The following is an 18,608-nucleotide window of genomic DNA, read 5'->3' on the forward strand; positions in this document are numbered from 1 at the left end:
TTTTGAGCGTCGCTGTCTAGCTAACACTATGGATGCTGCTCAACGCAAAGTTGACGCAAGTTATTTAATTTTGTGTCCAGTATAACAGGATACCAGATTTTTAGCTATATGCTGGTGTGGCGCCTAATCATTATTATAAAACTTATGCTGCATATGAAGCCCAACTGGGTTCTACTGGATTTTGTAAGTAATAAGATATAGCTTTTACTTTATTGGCTTTGTCGATTGAGATTGGTTAGCATTTATAAACAAGATATGTACGTATTTATATAGGTATGCGAACTTAGTCTACCATTAACTATAGTATGAATAAGTATGATGTATACCTTTATACATCTACCTAGCTACATACAGATTTATCGATATAGCCCGCGCGTGCATGGTCACAGGTCAAAGGTTAGCAATATTTCTGATACTAATTAATATAAAATCGATTTTATGCAAATGTACTCAAAGTCCAAAGTCCCTTAACCGTCTCAAATAATTTTACAACTATGCAACACATTCAGTTGGCATTGGTACCGATACTGTTTATGTTTCTACATTTAAGATCTAAATCAGAATAGCATGGAACTTTTTGAATGCTTTGATGACGAGTATATAGGCAGTAAGATGCAATTGATTATTGTATTGAGATACTATGTAGGTAATGTAGTAATGTTTGTTACATAATAGTTTAGTGTAGATTGTTCCACGCTATTTATTGGGGTAGACTAACTCATCAAATAGATTGTGAAAGTCTATTGAACTTTGATAACAACAATTTCATTGCTAGTTATTAGCAAGTCTGGTACAATGTGATCGCAACAAATATACGTACATATTTATATTTAACATTATTCAAATACGCTTCGCTCGTTGTTGTACCCAAGAGTGACTCCAGAGGCAATCCTCTGGATAGGTTGCCATTCATCAGGATTTTTGGTCCTTTATTGACAGGTTTACCACATTCAGTGCCGAAAACCCGACTATCGGGTATTTTATGATTTCGTTCCCAGGCCGGACAACCCGATAGTCAGGATCGTGGTGCTACAGCTTTATGTGTATGATGAAATTTTTGTGGCCTGGCGCGGATGTCTTGTTTGGCTGGTTGGCAATGAATGTGTTAATTCATGGAGTCATTAAACACGACACAAGGAGGAGGTCAGGTTTGGACAACCCTTATTGCAAAGACTTAAGTTCCATTGATGGTCATTTAAGATTGTTGCTGTCTAACTCACCGAAACCTCTTCTCCCTCCAGCAGCTCTTCAACCACGACAGTTTCCCCGGCAGCGCCATACTTGGCGTCAGTAAGGATGTCGTCCACGGCTTGGCAGGCCTCTTCCTTTGTGGCGGCGACCACCACACCCTTGCCGGCCGCGAGACCGGAGGCCTTCACGACCAAAGCTGGGTAGTTGGCGCTAAAAATAGAAAACAAAATGCTTGTCTATAGTCAGCTTCAAAGGAATAATAGCCCACTTTGCTTTTATTTCCACTCCAATATCACCATACTTGGTGATTAACTGTTTAGACGACAACGGTTTCACTCACTTGAATTTTTACTGATGTTGTTTGTTAAATAAGATCACTGCTTGATACACGAATAATCATAGTTACTACTTTAGTTATTACACTTATTACTTTAGTGAGGGGTTGGAATTCAGAAGAAATGTTAGCCGCAGTAGGTCAAAACCGCAATAGAGCCGTAATAGTATTTCGAACTAAAGCGAAAGCACGCCGCGGTTTGCCGACTATTACATTAATTCGATACTTTCAGTGAGACACCATATATGAATAAGTTATCTGACAAGAAAGAAATCGGCCAGGCCATTCCTTGAAATAAATTTATGTCCTTTATCAAAGTCTAGACTGCCCTTATCAATTTATAATGTATTCCGCTGTAAGAATAAAGAGATAATTATTCTTACAGCGGAATACATTATAAATTGATAATTTAAAAATACTTGCCATTGGCCTATTTCATCAGGCTTTGTTTACGCGGGTCGCGGGTCAATGGCGGCTGGAGTTCGCGATTCGTTCGAATTGTTGTTTATTAAGATGAGTGTGGCGAAGCCAATACACGAGCGTCACACTAAAAGCAACCTTTGTCCATTGAAGTAAGCTTTACTCTTTGAAGTGAAAACTTCTTTAGCGGCGCTGAGCACTTTTTGAGGTGGGGAAAAAATGATAAACTCGAGACAGCGTAAGGCGATTACGTGACCGTAAGATTTAGATGGCCACTCATTTAGATGGCATTTAAATCAATAAAGAAAAACTCAATGACATTACATGAAAAAGGTTCTAATCTTGTACGGGCTGAAATACGAGGATCTCACAGTTACATTCTAACTTTATATCACTCAAATATAATTCAATAAAGCTACATCTTGATGAAATCTCTAATAAAAGTGAACTCTAGTACTGGTGAATAGAACTCAATATATCATGACCAAATATATTTAGATGCGAGGTCTGCAAGGTAACTTTACAATTTCTATTCGAATTTTATACAATTAACGCTACAAATTTGAATTTCGAATTTTAAACAAGCTCACTGACCAGCAATTTCGGAACTAAAGTTTTTCAATAGAAAGGAGGATGGGTCAATTATACATAGTGCTGCAGACATTTTGGACTAGTCATTGAGTTTTCACTTCTGTCGGCACTCCCGGAGTGCAACCCGTTTTTTTTAAAGTATGAATTAAGCGTTAAGATTTCTTTAATTTTATATTAGGTGGGTATTTAACCACACGCGTACCACCTTACCTTATATTCCCACGGATGGGTGCTAGCCTTTGATAGAAAGACGAGGATTTGATGTGTCAACAACTTAAAGGATTCCTCCATACATACAAGCAATAGGCTACATGACTAATTTTCATTTATGGTATCAATCGACCGGGTTTGTTTTAGGATCAAATGTCTATATGGGACCCATTGCATTAAAGTAACACAAAAGTCAGAAATTGTAGTCAAAGGCCGACAGTCGCACTTCACTCGCGAAACGCCCTAAACAAAACGATAAGGGAACGTGACGTCAAGGTCTCTGGGAGCCCATCTTAGTATGGACAAAACACGAAAATTGCGTTTTTGTCGGTGAAATATTGCGTTTATGTATATAGTTGCTATACAATATTTTTTTGGATGAAATGTAAGGAATCGAATGGTACCCTTACTTTTATCGTTTTTGGAAGTTAAAAAAACTTAAATTTTGAAACTTTCAGGTCCTGTAATTTCTCAAATTTTATTTTAATATCCACATTATTGTGATAAATTGCTCGTTTGCTATCTATTTTACTAGATTTTGTTATAAAATTCAACATGTGACATCATCCCTATTTCAGCAAGCATGAAGTTACATATACTGTAACTGTAGTCAGAAATCAGTACTTCTACAATGAACAGAAAATTTTCAACCAACTTACCTGTTAATAAAAGCCTTAGCTGCCACAGCATCCGTGAATGACTTATACCGCGCGGTGGGTATCTGGTGACGCGCCATGAAGCCCTTAGACCAGTCCTTGCTGGCTTCAATCTGGGCTCCGGCCTGTGTGGGCCCAAACACCTTCAAACCGTGCGAGATCAGTCCATCCACTATGCCATTGGCTAGTGGGTCCTCTGGCCCGACTAGGACTAGGTCGATGGAGTGGTCTTTGCACCATTGTGCTAGTACCTGAGGGAGAAATGTTTAGATAAGTATAGGTAACAAAGATTTTTTGAATGGGTATGTCTATGTTTTATATTTATGCAATGCAGTTTGTGCAGTAAAATAAATTCTTGCTAATTTTTTTTTACTTTATTTTCTAATATCATCAATTCATCATAAAATGTATATTAAGTGGGCATAGTAGCAAGTAACATTACATTGTTCAATTTCCGAAATCATTGCAAACTTCAGTTTTATTATCTGTCCCACCCTTTACGGCATATGCAGCCATTTAAGGTACTTATAATATTCAACTCTATTGGTCTTCTTCTTTGTCCAACCCATGTTCCCAGTTTATCTGGGGTCGGGTCTCCCTGTACATTTGCGCCAGAGAACTCTATTCTGGGTTGTCTGAGTAGTAAGGTTGTCCTGGTCCATCTCTTTCTTAATGTTATTCCACCAAGTGGCGGGTGGCCTGCCTTTTCCCCTGGCCGAATTTGGTATGTTGAGTACTTTCTTAATCACATAGTCGTCTTCGCGTCTTTGGATATGGCCATACCAACGTAAGCGACTTTCTTTCACTTTTTCTACGATAGGAGCTACTCTGAAGGAACCTCTGATATGCTCGTTGCGGACTTTATCCAGGCGTGTCACACCGCCAGCCCATCTCAACATTTTCATTTCATTCGTGTGCAGTTGTTGTAGGTGGGCTTTTTTCATAGTCCAGCATTCTGCTCCGTATGTTAAGGCTGGTCGCACCACTGTCTTATATACTTTTCCCTTGGTCTTAACGGGCATTTTGGGGTCGCACAGAACACCGGTTAGTGACCGCCATTTGAGCCAAGCAGTATTTATTCGATGGTTGACATCTTTATCAACATTGGCATCGGGTGTTATGACGGACCCGAGGTACTTGAACCTTTCTACTTTGGGCAGTGGTGTACCGTCTATGCATACGTCAGTATCTACGTCTGCTGTTACTCCATGATTGCACACCATGTATTCCGTCTTACTGCGGCTAACGCGTAGTCCGTGCTTTTCTATTTTCTCTACCCATTTATTAAGTGATTCTTGAAGGCCAGTGGCAGATTTGCTTAATAGCGCGATGTCATCCGCATAGAGCATGCACCACGGGGTAGGTTCCTGTATGTCACGTGTTATATAGTCCATGCATAGGTTAAATAGGAGGGGGCTCAATGCTGAGCCCTGGTGCACTCCCACTTTAACCGGAAACGGTCCACTTAGCCCTGCGGGACTTTTAACACAAGTTGTGGTATTGCTGTACATATCTTGGACCATCAGCACGTATCGTTCTGGGATCGCGTGTGCTCTCAAGGACTGCCAGACGAGCTTCCGAGGAACTCGATCGAAGGCCTTCTCTAGGTCGATGAAGAGTAGATGTAGGTTCTCTTTATTTGCGCGATGTTTTTCCATAAGGATTCGGATGGCCTGGATTGCGTCAATTGTGGATTTGCCGGCTACGAAACCAAATTGATTTTCTGTTATACTACTGGTATCTGTTATGCGTCTGCCAATGATTCTTTCCCATACCTTGAGGGTGTGCGAAGTAAGCTTTATACCCCGATAGTTACCACATTGAGCTATATCTCCCTTGTTCTTAAATATGGGGCAGTGTGCTCCTGCGCCAGGACAATGGTATCTTTCCCTCATTTAGAATATGGTTGAAAAGCTTTGTTAACCACGGTAGAGCTGCGGCTCCTAATTTCTTCCAAATGTCGGCTGGGATCTGGTCGGGGCCAACTGCCTTGTGGTATCTCATGGCAGTTGGCCCCGACGTTGTACATTCAACTCTATTGGTATTGATAGCTAATTGAAGTTCATACAAATATTTTTTATAATAATATTTTTTTTTAATCTTATTTAGATATGCAGTAAGGGGCTAAATTAAAACCTTTGCCTCACGGAAATTACAAGGCTAGAGTCAGTTGGAAATGTTTTAATTTTTAACTCGTACATGCTAGCAATTCACTTTGCGGTATGCTACCACAGTGCATGGCTATGTCACTTTTGTTTGCAAAAAACTATCAATAGAAATAGATATATCAAAAGTGATGGTTTTTAGAAGCAATGTTAGAAAAGGAACCCTGAGAACAGGGATCGGAACCGGTTTTTTGCAAAAACTTAGAAATAACCATATTTTTCGAATTATTTTATACTCGAAATGTAGGACTCAGTTGTGTTTTTAGGTTACGGCTTCGTATTATTAGATTGCCCAATTAGAAATGAAGTAATTAGCAAAGAACGAAAAAATACCGTTTCCGTTCCCATACAAAAAATACCGGTATCCGATCCCTGCCTGAGAAGCAAGGCTCGGAACCGGTTTTTTCTTCATACAAAAAATACCGGTATTATTACGTTCTTTTTCGTTCTTTGGCTTATTATTTCATTTTTAATGGGACAATCTAATAATACGAAGTTGTTACCTAAATACATGATTCAGTCCTACGTAAGGAGCATAAAATAATTAAAAATATTGTGCTATTTTGGGTTTTACAAAAAAACCGGTTCCAAGCCCTGCTGAGAAGTATCTTCAGACTTAAGGTCTGGTTTTTTTTTATTGTTACGGATTAAATAACAATGGAAAAATTATGTGAAAATATATGAATATCTTATCATTAAAATTTTTATGTAAATCATTAGTATTATCATTACATAATTTGTTTTTAAATGCCACCAGTCAAGCTCCAATTGTCTCACGACATAATATATCTACTCCAAGATGAAGGTTAGAGGTTATCAGTTACTGGCATAATAAGCGAGTTGATCCCTTAATATAATTAACATGTTATGATACTATTAATATTCAATTGGCAGTGGATCACTTTTTAACTATACTCTATAACTCTTTTTAATACTGTCCCTTTAGAGGAACTTGGTACTTGGAAGTAAATAGAATGTATAGACTTAACGAAATAATTTTTTTTTTCGAACAGGAACTTCAAAATCAATTGAAAGTTTAAAATCTCAAAAGATAGAGATATTTTAAAGAAGGAATATTCTGGATCTTGTACAGTCAGCAGCAGAAGTTGATAAGCGGGCGAGGCGCTTAAAATTACCTTGACACACTCTTATTCTCTTAAAAATAAAGTCACTTTAAGACCATTTTTAACACCTGGCCTGCTTAATTTCAAAAAGTTTTTGAAGGAATTTGAAATCATTTTTAAAAACTTATAAAGTTGTTAATGAGTTTATGCTGCCTGGATACAAATGATAAGTAATTTTAATGTAAAATAATTATTACAAACTAAAACAATGTTACTTTTGGCTGGCAGAAATCCTTGAATAGGAATAAGTTTGCCTTTGTACTTTCAAATGTTTATCTCTTGTAAACTTGTTTCATAAAGTGTTTATTACTTACTAATTCTACCACACTGCTAACATGTAAATGCAATGGAACACTAGTAAATGTACACAATTAAAAGTTTAAAACTACGATCTTTGCCATACAGATAAAACATTAGCATGCACATGTTAACATAACAAGTTTCTGAGTTGCATAAATATTTTTCGAATTTTGTTCTTATTAGAAACTTACTGGATAGTTCTTGATGTCGAGATCGACGGATTGAACTTTGTTTGTTGTTGAAATTCCGACACTACCCGGCGCGCAGTAAATTTGACGAACGAACGGGGAATCCGCCAACTTCCAACACAAGGCGTGCTCGCGGCCTCCACTGCCGATCACTAGTACATTTTTCTGATCAACCATTTTAAATTCGGCGGTCACAACAAATTAGGACCACTTGTTTATACTGAACAATCACGCGTCGATTTATTCCGATTTTATATGCTACCGTTAAAAACTATAAACGTCAAACTTAAATGTAGCGTTGCTAGTAGTAAGTCTAAATAAATGAATTATTGCAACTTAATTACGATCTCTTGATTTATTTACAAGACCCTGCCGTCTCCAACACGCGTAAACTTTCGAATGACGTTTGGTTGAGTTATCAGAAACGGTCGCGTTCACTTATCAGTGTGAGGAGCAAAATGACAAAAGGTAAAAGGTCAAAACTTCTCCTCATGATAAAATTACATCATGGCATAGCTCAGTGGCATAGGCAATCAAATTAATAGCGAAATCATGTATAAACAACATCAACAATGGAATTGTATCCAAGTTGATGTAATTCAATAACGTTTTCTGGACATGACCGGTTTGGAGCCAGGACGGCTACGCGAAAACCGAATGTCGCAAATTGCGGGGATCATTCTCTTTTACTCCAATGAAGGCGTAGTTAGAGTGACAGAGCAAAATGCCCGCAATTTGCGAAATTTGGTTTTCGCAGTAGCCGCTCTGAGATCTTGCGTTTACCTATCAAAGAATTACCTATTGTAATTTGTAACCAATGTAAAGTGGAATCCAGCCGAGTCAATTTTTCGCCAATCTGATGAAATTGTCCGATCGAATCAGTCCGTGCGGACGTAAACGCCAATTTGATTCCCCGATCAAATCAGCAGGTGCGGACACAAAAATGCCAATTTTCGAAGTTAGTATCTATGGAATGCAAATTGGTGATTAAATTGTGTACGTGTGGACGCTAGATGAGATTGGCGCCAATTATTTTCCTGATCAAATCGGTCGATTTGCCCAGGTCGTCTGGACCCTACTTAACGCTTCTTCGATACGACTTCATCCGTAAAGGCCCCAGTACACAATGGGCCATCGCCGGCCACTCCAAGGGACGCATTTATGCGTTAGAGGGAGCAAGTGATATTGCTACCTCATTCTACCGCATGGCTGCGTCCCTTGGAGTGGCCGGCGATGGCCCATTGTGTACTGGGGCCTTTAGATTGCGGTTTGGCTCGAAGTAATATGTATATATATAGTGTGTCAAAGGTCTGTTTGATTTCAAACATAGACAGAGAGAATCATACTATCTTTGTCTTACACTCAATGCCGGCCCGAGCCCTTGATCAGAGTAGATAGAAATCGGGTTTTGGCGCCCTTCGTTGAAGTTTTTTCCACCCCCCCCCCCACTCTCCTCTCGCCACACTCGCGTCTTTTAACACTTTTTTTTCTCATTTGCCATTTTGGAGCGGCCGCTCCACTTGCTCTATTCTAGATCCGGCCCTGCTTACTCTAGTATTAGGCATTAGCACCCAAAAGAAAAGGATGAGTATAGTTTTTTTTGTTCCTATTTACTGACAAGATTTGGTTGACCCAGTAGACTTAACATACAATACACGATCAACCGTTCAGAGGAGCTCATGCAATCGGATAACGGTAGGCAGTCATAGCATTGGATGCGGTTGCGGATCCGCACGCTGCTGCGGTGTGCTAGCATCATCTAGATTCTAGAATTTCTAGATAGATAAACAAAACAAACATGCATATAACAATAATATAAACATGCATATATCGCGCTATCTAGGTCACACACCGGAGCGGTGCGGTTGCGGTGTGCAAACTGAAAATCCGCATCAGTGTGAGAACCTCGTTATGAAGGAAATTAAATTTGGGTTTAAATGTGATGCAAGTGGCCCAAGTATCTTCTTTAGTAGTTTGATACGTATTCTAGTATCTTCTTAGTAGTTTGTGAAGTGGCCGTTTGGTACTGGTACACGATTATTCATTGCAATGCATAATAATCATGATATTGAACTTAGCCTTAACTTAGCTTATTTTTTTATTTTTTTTATAATTTAGATCGGCAATTAAAATATTAATTTAGAGTAATTTTTTTCATTGTGTGACGATTAATTTCTAAAAATTAAAATTAATTCCTTTGCGTTAAAAATAGACTTAATTTGAACGCAGTCTTTATTTATTTTTTGCAGTTACGTTCCATTGTAAGCATATACCATTAACAAATTATTAATTTGGAAAAATTACAAAAATCGAATGAAGGTAGATTTGATTTATAAAATGAGTGGTTGAAGAAACTATAATTTACAGGACTAAAATATCTTTCAATATGTCTAAACTAAAAGCGTGATTATAATCTTTTTTTGAGAGTACGGAACGGTTCCAAATATGGCGATTTTTATCCATTCGTTCTTGTCATTTTTGCTGTGATGCTTGCTTTTGTGTAAAACTAGTGTTTTGTTGCGTTAAAAATGGCTGACACCGGTCTACGTATGAATTTTGCTGCATTGAAGAGGGCAGATCCATACGCGCGAGAAATAATTGACAGTGCTACCCACGTTGCACTTTATACATTTGAAGAGAACGAATGGGAGAAAACGAACATCGAAGGAGCTTTGTTTGTGTACAGTAGGAATGGAGAACCGTATCACAGTTTGGTGATTATGAACAGATTGAATACGAACAACCTAATCGAACCTGTATCGAAAGGAATAGAATTACAATTAAAGGAACCTTTCCTATTATATCGGAACGCCAAGTGTTGTATTTACGGCATATGGTTCTACGATAAAGACGAGTGCGTTCGAGTGGCGACGAAACTCAATTCTTTGGTTAAGGAGTCTATTAAACAAGCACCCGCCGAGAACATGCCGCATACGCCTGCGTACAGTTCCACGCCTTCTAACCCTCCGGTGGATATTTTCAGCATGTTGAGCAAGGCGCAGGACGACTTTAATTCCAACAAGGGTCTCGTGGTGAACAAAAGTGAGGCATCGTCGGCGCGGGCGCCGGATATGGCGTCACAGAGCGTGATGGACTTCTTTGCGAAGGCGGGTGGAGGTGGTGCAGTACAAATGCCCGCCGTGTCGTCACTGCCGTCGCCGGGAATTTTCGGACCGCGGCAGCCGGACTCGCGGGAAGCCCCCGGTCTGCTCCAAAGGCTTATGAGCAACCCTGCTCACTCCGTCGAACATATAGAAAAACAGCAGCGCTCGGTCACACCTCAAGAGGTACATGCTAATGGTAACATCTCTCTGGATACCTCATTGAGACAACCTAGTGGGTTCCAGTTGAAGTCTACCCCCATTGAGAATAATAGTCAATCTCAAAACCAGCAAAGGATACCGGGCATCCAGAAGGGTCAGTTGCTAAGTGGGTTAGATACAAATGGGCCTATTACATTGGAGAATGAATTAAATCTTATGCATATGTCTTCTCCTAAGCCAACATCTCCACCGGCTGCTTATTTGAACCAATCACAAGACATCAGTTATTTAGAGAAGGGCATTTTCCCACTGAATAACTCTCTACCGATGCAGTCTAAGCCGGCATTAATGCCTCCAACAATGTTCACGGCCACTGTAGGAGATGTGCATCCTTCACCTGAACCACTGACGAGGAATCAGCTTCTGCAAGCCTTCAATTACCTACTAAAGCACGACTCTGATTTTGTCAACAAGCTTCATGAAGCCTATGTGAAATCCTTCTCAGAGAAGACATTCTCTGTGTCATAAAGATTCATTCTTTCTGACTAGCAACTGTTATTGCCAGTTGCTGTTGTACATTTGCTAATCAAAGTATAAAGGTTGAGGTACATGTATCATGATTTAACTAAACATGGATTACTATTTCACCTTGTATTTGCAAACATATACTATAAAGTGTGTGTGGAAGTACACATTAGATTAAACCCAGTTGTGGCTACTTTCTGTTTAAAAGTGTTGATCATTCTGCATGTACTCAAACCATAAATCCTTTGAAATATGTAGATTCCTAGTTTTGTAGACACTCCTTTGTTTGAACAGACTTCGTAAATAAGTTTTAACACTTTGACTGTCATTTATACCTGTATAAAGAATGAATTTTAGTGACATGCTTTAATCTGAGTCATGTAAATTATTTCTTGAAAAGCTATTTGTGATATTTATATTGGCTCCTTAGGTTACAGCAAAATCTTAAAATTGCATCTTAACTTTCATTATCTAGTTTAGTTTAACTAAGTTAGTTCATTGCAATATTAAAATAGTCCAGGAAAAAAAGAATTTCAATGACAATACTTATTTTTCTAAGGTATTTTATCTGTAATGGATGTTAAAAACTTTATTAGAATATTTTGTTTGTTGCAATGGACTTGAGTAAGGACATCCTTTTGAAGATAGTTATTTCTTTGTAATAAGGACTGCAAACATTGCTATAACTTTACAAAAAGTATTTGTTACTTCACCTTAGTAGTTTATGTATCAGTTCTAGCTTTACTTGTGTTTAAAATTTAGTAGTAATCTAGAATGATCATAATCTCGATATTTAACTTCTTCAATACTGTAATTTGTGTAATCTTTTGTATTACAGGGAAAATCAGATTCTAATCGGTTTTTTTTGTTTTTATATTTCTGATTCACATTTTCTCCTTATATTCATATTGGCCTTGATATTTTCATTTCTGATTAAGAGTAAAGAGATTATTATTGCCAGTTTGTGAAATAAAATAAGTAATAACTTCCTGAAACATAAAACAGGTTGACAGATATTTAAAAAATCTTTTATGTTATGCAATATGGATACTTTACTTTAACCTGTAATTATTATTTAAAAGTGAAGATTAACATTATGAATGAAATGTATGTAACATCTGAAATTCTCTTAGAATTTCCTTGAGGGAAAACATCACCCTAACCATTTTGTGGTATTTTTGACAATTGGTCATTTTCATTTCCTGGCCATAAACGAATTTATTTGGATAATTCGTCAAAAACGAAATACAATCAACGGTTTATGACAGTTGGTACTTGATAATATTCATCATTTCAGTCATTTTGTGTATGGGAGCATTTTAGTTATCATTTGACAAATAATACTTCTGGCTTACTTATTAAATTAAATAATTGTTAAATTCCGATGATTAGTTTGTGTACAAGTTCTCAGTGCTCCCAAAAAAATGCATGTTATGTTAATAGTTTTGTTATAAAGGAATTAAAACATTAGATATTTCGAATTGCATCAAAATAGTCTCAAATTAAAAAGTTCATTCATCTACAACTTTCTTTTATTTGCTCTTAACCCTTTACCCGACCATGAATCTAGTAGGAATAGTAGGATCCTACCATCTATGTACCCGACTGACAGTCCAAAATGATATTCGAATGTCAGTGTTACTGATCGAAAATAGAACACATGTTTGAAGTGCCGTATGTGTGGGTAATAATATATCCCTTAGCCTGCCTAACTAAATTAATCCTTCCTATCAAATCCACACCCACAATGCCACCTGCTGCACAGCACACTTGATGCTTTGAACTGTTAACCTTTTGGACGCCAATGACCGATATATCCGCACCGTAGGTTCAACGCCAAAGACAGATTAATAGTGACAGCTTTTGTCTTTGACACGGCGTGGAAAAGGTTAATGATAGATAACAAGGGTCTTAACCTTCTGAAAATCATTTGTCATACAAAATATGCCACGCACACGCCAACCAAATTGCCCATTGGTACTATGGCAACCTCGCTAAACTTCAGCGGAAGCTGGCGGAAGCCTACTATGGTACCATCGCCCACTATTAACTGTCCATCGGTGGACCTTATTACAAAATAGCATAAGGTCCATCAATGGACAGTTAAGTGTTACTGTTTGTACAAGTTACGTTGGTAGGTATTTACTACCTATGCAAAATATTTTTCTTTGTTGCTATTTGACACGGACTGCAGGACCTGTAGGCACATGAGCAAGAAGAGTAGAATGGCTGTAGGTACAGTCGCCATCAGATATATCGGAGCGGCCAAGGTGCTCACAAATATCTGAACACGCCTCTATTTTTAAGGCTTTAGAGTGCGTGTCCAGATATTTTTGAGCGACTCGGCCGCTCCGATATATATGATGGCGACTGTACACCGTAAGAATTGCCGGCATAGGTACTGAATCACGAAATTCAACCTTTGGTGAATGACAAGGAGTCAGTTAAGAAAGAAACACGCCAGAATATAACTCATAATGCCAATCTTATAAAACGGTGTGGAATGTATGTATGCTGCCAGCTCACTCTTTATGTTATGACATCTTGATCTATAAATAACACAGTACATTACGAAATACTGTATACTTATATTGTATTTTGAAAAATAAAACAAATAAACATTCAAAAATTAACATTTAATTCTTTGAACAGTGCTTCGCTTCATCATCCATTTATTTTAGAATGCATAGTAAACAAAATCAGGTAATAATCACTTTAGTCACCAAAACTCTCCCAGATGAGTTTTTTTAACCTTTTGACCAATAGGTATGCTTGAAGAAACGTGCACTAATTGTTAGTACCGCGTTTTTTTTTAATTGCCGTTATGGGTGCAACCAAAACGTAGATACGTTTCATTTGGTACATAGACACTGCAGCCAAAGGACGCTTGCAACTACATACACGTTGCAGATGCATTAAATGTTCTAGAATTGAGGGACACTGGCGGTTAAACATATATAGTACCGTTATGCATTTTATGAAGTTGGCGTTAACGCCCTACACTAACACTATTTACATACAAATAATGAAAAAATTGTAAGTAACCGCCAGTTAATAAAATCTTATAACAATATATATATATATAATGGAAATACCTACCTATTAAATATCGTACCTATAGGTATGAGCGTGACAATTACGTACCTATGCGTCAGTATACGTGTGCCCCGTGCCCCTTTTTTATGGTACAGAAGGGAAATAATCAGAATAATCGCCTGATGGTAAGGCAAGCACCAGAGGGGTGCAAGTGCGTTGCCGGTTATTAAGATGGGAGTACGCTCTTTTCTTGTCACTACTTTTTGCCCATATATCCTTTTGTAAACCTTACTGCAATAACATAATGTTCAGCAATTGACAATAATGAAGGACACAGTATACCGCGTCCAGTTACATGTGCACTTAATGTTTTTATCGTAGCTCTGTCTCATACAAATATCGCCTTTAAACCAGGGATGTTGCGAATATCCGCATCCGCAACCGCGGAACATCCGCATTATTTTCAACATCCGCATAAAATCGATGCGGATTTAATGCGGATGCGGATGGATGTACAGGAACGTCTTAGCATTCGGCGTAAGTGCTAGACTGCTAGGTAATTTAGGTATTAACCAAAAAAACCTATTAGAAATGAGCAGTCAAGCGTGAGTGGGACTTAATGTACGGAACCCTTGGAACGCGAGTCCGACTCGCATATGGCCGGTTTTTTGAAATAAATAAAATTACTGAAATGTAATATTTGACGTTTTTTATGTACCTATCTTGACATCCGCATCCGTGGATGTGAGCCTTTAAAAATCCGCATCCGCGGATGTCAAAAAATTGGCATCCGCAACATCCCTGCTTTAAACGTAAAATTGCAAAGATTGCAATTTAATGAAAACATGTCGGTATAAAGGTCGGTGTTAATTTTACGACTGCTATATAAAAAGATAGATTTAGGTGCTATTTTTTAGTCCTTCATGTGACACAATTTAACTTTTGATTAATTTATTTCTTGACCATATAAAAATTATAAAACATGTGCTCCACTAAGGGACACGGCTCACCATTTTGGGAATCCTGTTTTACTTTGATAATTATAGTTGTTTTTCAGATAATCTCATGTCTCACTAAAACGTCTCATAGATATGCCAACACCCTTAATTGTTTCTATGGTATATAAGGTCTAAATCTTATTTTTTACTCAACTACGCGCAGGGTTATTAAACATAGCTGGTCAAGCAGATCTTGTCAGTAGAAAAAGGCGCGAAATTCAAATTTTCTATGGGCCTACATTTTTTAAATTTGCCGCCTTTTTCTACTGACAAGATCTGCTTGACCAGCTATATGTATACATGATTTAGGAGCCTATTTATGCTTGTGTCCTTATTATCATAGATCTAAAATGACGCTTAAAAATTAAAAGTAAAATAAATAAAGGAGAAAAAAAAAATGACGCTTTATGCTTTCATTATAGACCTATGTTATTACGTGTATTCTAATTGAAAACTCACTTATTAAAATCGGCCGATACAGGCTGAAAAAAAGGATTCGCCTTAATGTTTAAAAGTTTTTTTTATTATTATAGTAAAGCTTAAGGCTCCGTTAACGATTTTAGAGCCAAAATGTAAAATTGATAGATTTAGTCGTTGAAATTGTACTCCTTTTGTTACGTAATATCTAAATAACAAGTATTGGTTTCTATTAACACGTCTTCTCATCTTGCCTTTTAATAATAAGGTCCCGAGCGTGCGTCACCGGCAATATATGACGAGAAGGGGCAGTTTTTAAAAATTCATCAAAAAATTATAGTTATAAATTATAAAAAAAGCGGCCAAGTGCGAGTCGGACTCGCCCATGAAGGGTTCCGTATTTAGGCGATTTATGACGTATAAAAAAAAAACTACTTACTAGATCTCGTTCAAACCAATTTTCGGTGGAAGTTTACATGGTAATGTACATCATATATTTTTTTTAGTTTTATCATTCTGTTATTTTAGAAGTTACGGGGGGGGGGGACACACATTTTACCACTTTGGAAGTGTCTCTCGCGCAAACTATTCAGTTTAGAAAAAAATGATATTAGAAACCTCAATATCATTTTTGAAGACCTATCCATAGATACCCCACACGTATGGGTTTGATGAAAAAAAAAATTTTTGAGTTTCAGTTCGAAGTATGGGGAACCCCAAAAATTTATTGTTTTTTTTCTATTTTTGTGTGAAAATCTTAATGCGGTTCACAGAATACATCTACTTACCAAGTTTTAACAGTATAGTTCTTATAGTTTCGGAGAAAAGTGGCTGTGACATACGGACGGACAGACAGACGGACAGACAGACGGACAGACAGACAGACATGACGAATCTATAAGGGTTCCGTTTTTTGCCATTTGGCTACGGAACCCTAAAAATGATGTATAAGAACAGTTTCAGGAAATGTTGTAGATTGTTTAAGTATCAAAATTACGTTGAAATTAAGTCGATTTTCACGAAAAATGTTCACTTGTTTTAAAGTAATTTCTGGTGAAAATTGATTTCGTCTAACTTTCATTTACTCTTGTTCAATATCATATAACAAAAATGTAGTCTATGAAAGTTGGAGTACAGGATATGTGTAATACAAAACTACCATTTTTAGCAGTCCAAACTTCACGAAATTTAGAAATAAGATCGACTAAATCAGTGCTTTACGCGCGTTTACCTAAACGTCCATCAGAAAAAAAAAACATTACTAATTTAGTGAGTCAGTTAAAAAAAAAATGATCTGTACAAATGCAAGATAAGAAGACGTGCTAATAGATACCAGTACTTATTGTTTCTATTACGTAACAAAAGGTGGACAATTTCATCGACTCAATCTATCAATTTTACATTTTTGCGACTAAAATCGATACCGGCCTCTTAATTGCATTGTTATATTTCTAGTTGTATGATTTCTGTACCATAACTTTAATTCGGTTGGGCATTTAACAACTAAAGTGATTATGTCAGTATTCATACCTTATTATCAGAACTGAGCCTGCATACTTTGTACATGATTTAAGTAGCATAATACCCTATTGTCATAATCCTGTCTCACAGCATGCGACCCGAGAATGTGCAGTTGAAATTATCTGGAACTAAGAGTTCACTGAACTTATAAAAAACTAGTTTGCATCTTCTTGCTTGGATAGGAAGGTTGGTATTACAAGGTTTATGTTTATCTCAGATAATTTCGACTGTTATACCGATTCTAACCGCAAGTGACGATTTTCTGACAAAGTGTGCAACGAGCACTTGTAGTCGAATTCATATTGTTTAATTTTTTTTTAAACATTATTTTTAAGCATAGACAAAGGAACCATAACATACCGTAGGGACAAAACGTTAAATTTGATTTATATGAGAAAATACCCACACAAATTCGACATTGGATTTTAAAATAATAGTAGTTTTTGTATGATACAATTTGTGTGGGTTGTTATTAAAAAATATTCAGGTAAATCAAATTTTAAGTTTTGTCCCTAATCACTCTGGTTGACGGTGCATAAAACGGAGTAAGACGAAGTAACACCCAAAATTATATTATGTACTTAAGTTAATTTTGGGTATACGCGCTTACCATATCAAAAACTCTTAACAGAGAACACAATGGTAACATTGACAAACTCTGGCCAACACAATGATAAGGTAACCATTTAATAGGGTTATATACCTACACTATCGAAAACATTAATCAAATGAAGGGGTTTTCCGGTCCCCGAATGAAACGAAGATTATGTGACGGCCAATGCGAGTAAACTACCAGATAAAAAAAAGTTATTAGTGAGATAATATCAAACTGTTGATAAAGTTACGGTTAAAATATTCATCGGTAATAGGTACCTACACAATCTCGGCGTGACAAAAAATGAAATTCTCGTTGTAGTGATCTGCCAATTAAAAAACACTAATCTACCTCACAATAATATTTTTAAAGTCATCAAAATTCGGTTTCGAAAGTTTGTACAAAACGAAAATTAATTTCGATTAAAAACTATTATAAAAAAATGAGAGATCATTTTTTAAACATACCGAAGTGAACAAACCACTGAAACCGTTTACATTATACTATTTACAGTTTTCTCGAATGGAAGGTTGGTATTTTAAAAACATTATTTTCCAGAAAATAATATTTAATGACTAGTCGTTTCAGTCGACCTCGCACCTTATATCAATATTTTGCTATTTAAAACTATTTCCATGAAACATCCACATTTATAATATATATATTTACGATTGGGAATAAAACTAAAGTTTCCTTTTTAGACTTCATTCGTTAACCTGAAGGCATATACAGACAAATCATTTTCTAAAGTTTACTAATAACTGACTTGGAAAATAATGTTTTTAAAACATACAGAACATTATATTTGAGCAGAGCACCTCACGTTAGGTTAAAAACAGTTTCTGACGTTTTAACCTTTTTACCGTAGTAGCTGAGAGTGGTGTATCTTCTGTAGTGTTATTTAATCTGTGCATTAGGGTGAATGGATGTAACATGACAAAAAGGTTATTATTTGGGCTTTTTCTAAAATAAATATCGAAAATCCGATTCTTTCAAATCTGGACGTTCTTGGGCTTATTCTACTCAGAATCGACAGCACTCTCCATCCTACCATTAAAAAAAGATGTCCCAAAA

The 18,608-nt window shown here is 37.0% G+C and overlaps 3 protein-coding genes across 3 annotated transcripts in view; 2 read left to right on the top strand and 1 right to left on the bottom strand.

The window, feature by feature from the left end:
• LOC134652879 (trifunctional purine biosynthetic protein adenosine-3) overlaps nucleotides 1-7,564 on the bottom strand; it is a 40,263-nt gene extending 32,699 nt beyond the window's left edge. The window contains exons 1-3 of the mRNA XM_063508069.1: nucleotides 7,183-7,564; nucleotides 3,406-3,653; nucleotides 1,221-1,401 (exon numbers count right to left, since the gene is read on the bottom strand). Of these exons, the coding sequence (XP_063364139.1) occupies nucleotides 1,221-1,401; nucleotides 3,406-3,653; nucleotides 7,183-7,356 (603 nt within the window). The 5' untranslated portion in view covers nucleotides 7,357-7,564. The remainder of the gene's footprint in view (nucleotides 1-1,220; nucleotides 1,402-3,405; nucleotides 3,654-7,182) is intronic.
• The window catches only part of LOC134652897 (ESF1 homolog), a 273,742-nt gene that overhangs the window by 49,205 nt on the left and 205,929 nt on the right, over nucleotides 1-18,608 (top strand). The window lies entirely within an intron of this gene.
• On the top strand, nucleotides 9,595-11,828 carry LOC134652880 (mRNA-decapping enzyme 1B). The gene has a single exon (XM_063508070.1). The coding sequence runs from the start codon at nucleotides 9,708-9,710 to the stop codon at nucleotides 10,968-10,970; it is 1,263 nt and encodes a 420-aa protein (XP_063364140.1). The 5' UTR covers nucleotides 9,595-9,707; the 3' UTR covers nucleotides 10,971-11,828.

Source organism: Cydia amplana, chromosome 12 (genome assembly GCF_948474715.1).
Source record: "Cydia amplana chromosome 12, ilCydAmpl1.1, whole genome shotgun sequence".
In the NCBI taxonomy this organism is placed as follows: Eukaryota; Metazoa; Arthropoda; class Insecta; order Lepidoptera; family Tortricidae; genus Cydia; species Cydia amplana.

Coding starts and splice junctions, on each gene's coding strand:
- LOC134652880 (XM_063508070.1), top strand. CDS start 9,708: ATGGCTGACACCGGTCTACGTATGAATTTTGCTGCATTGAAGAGGGCA.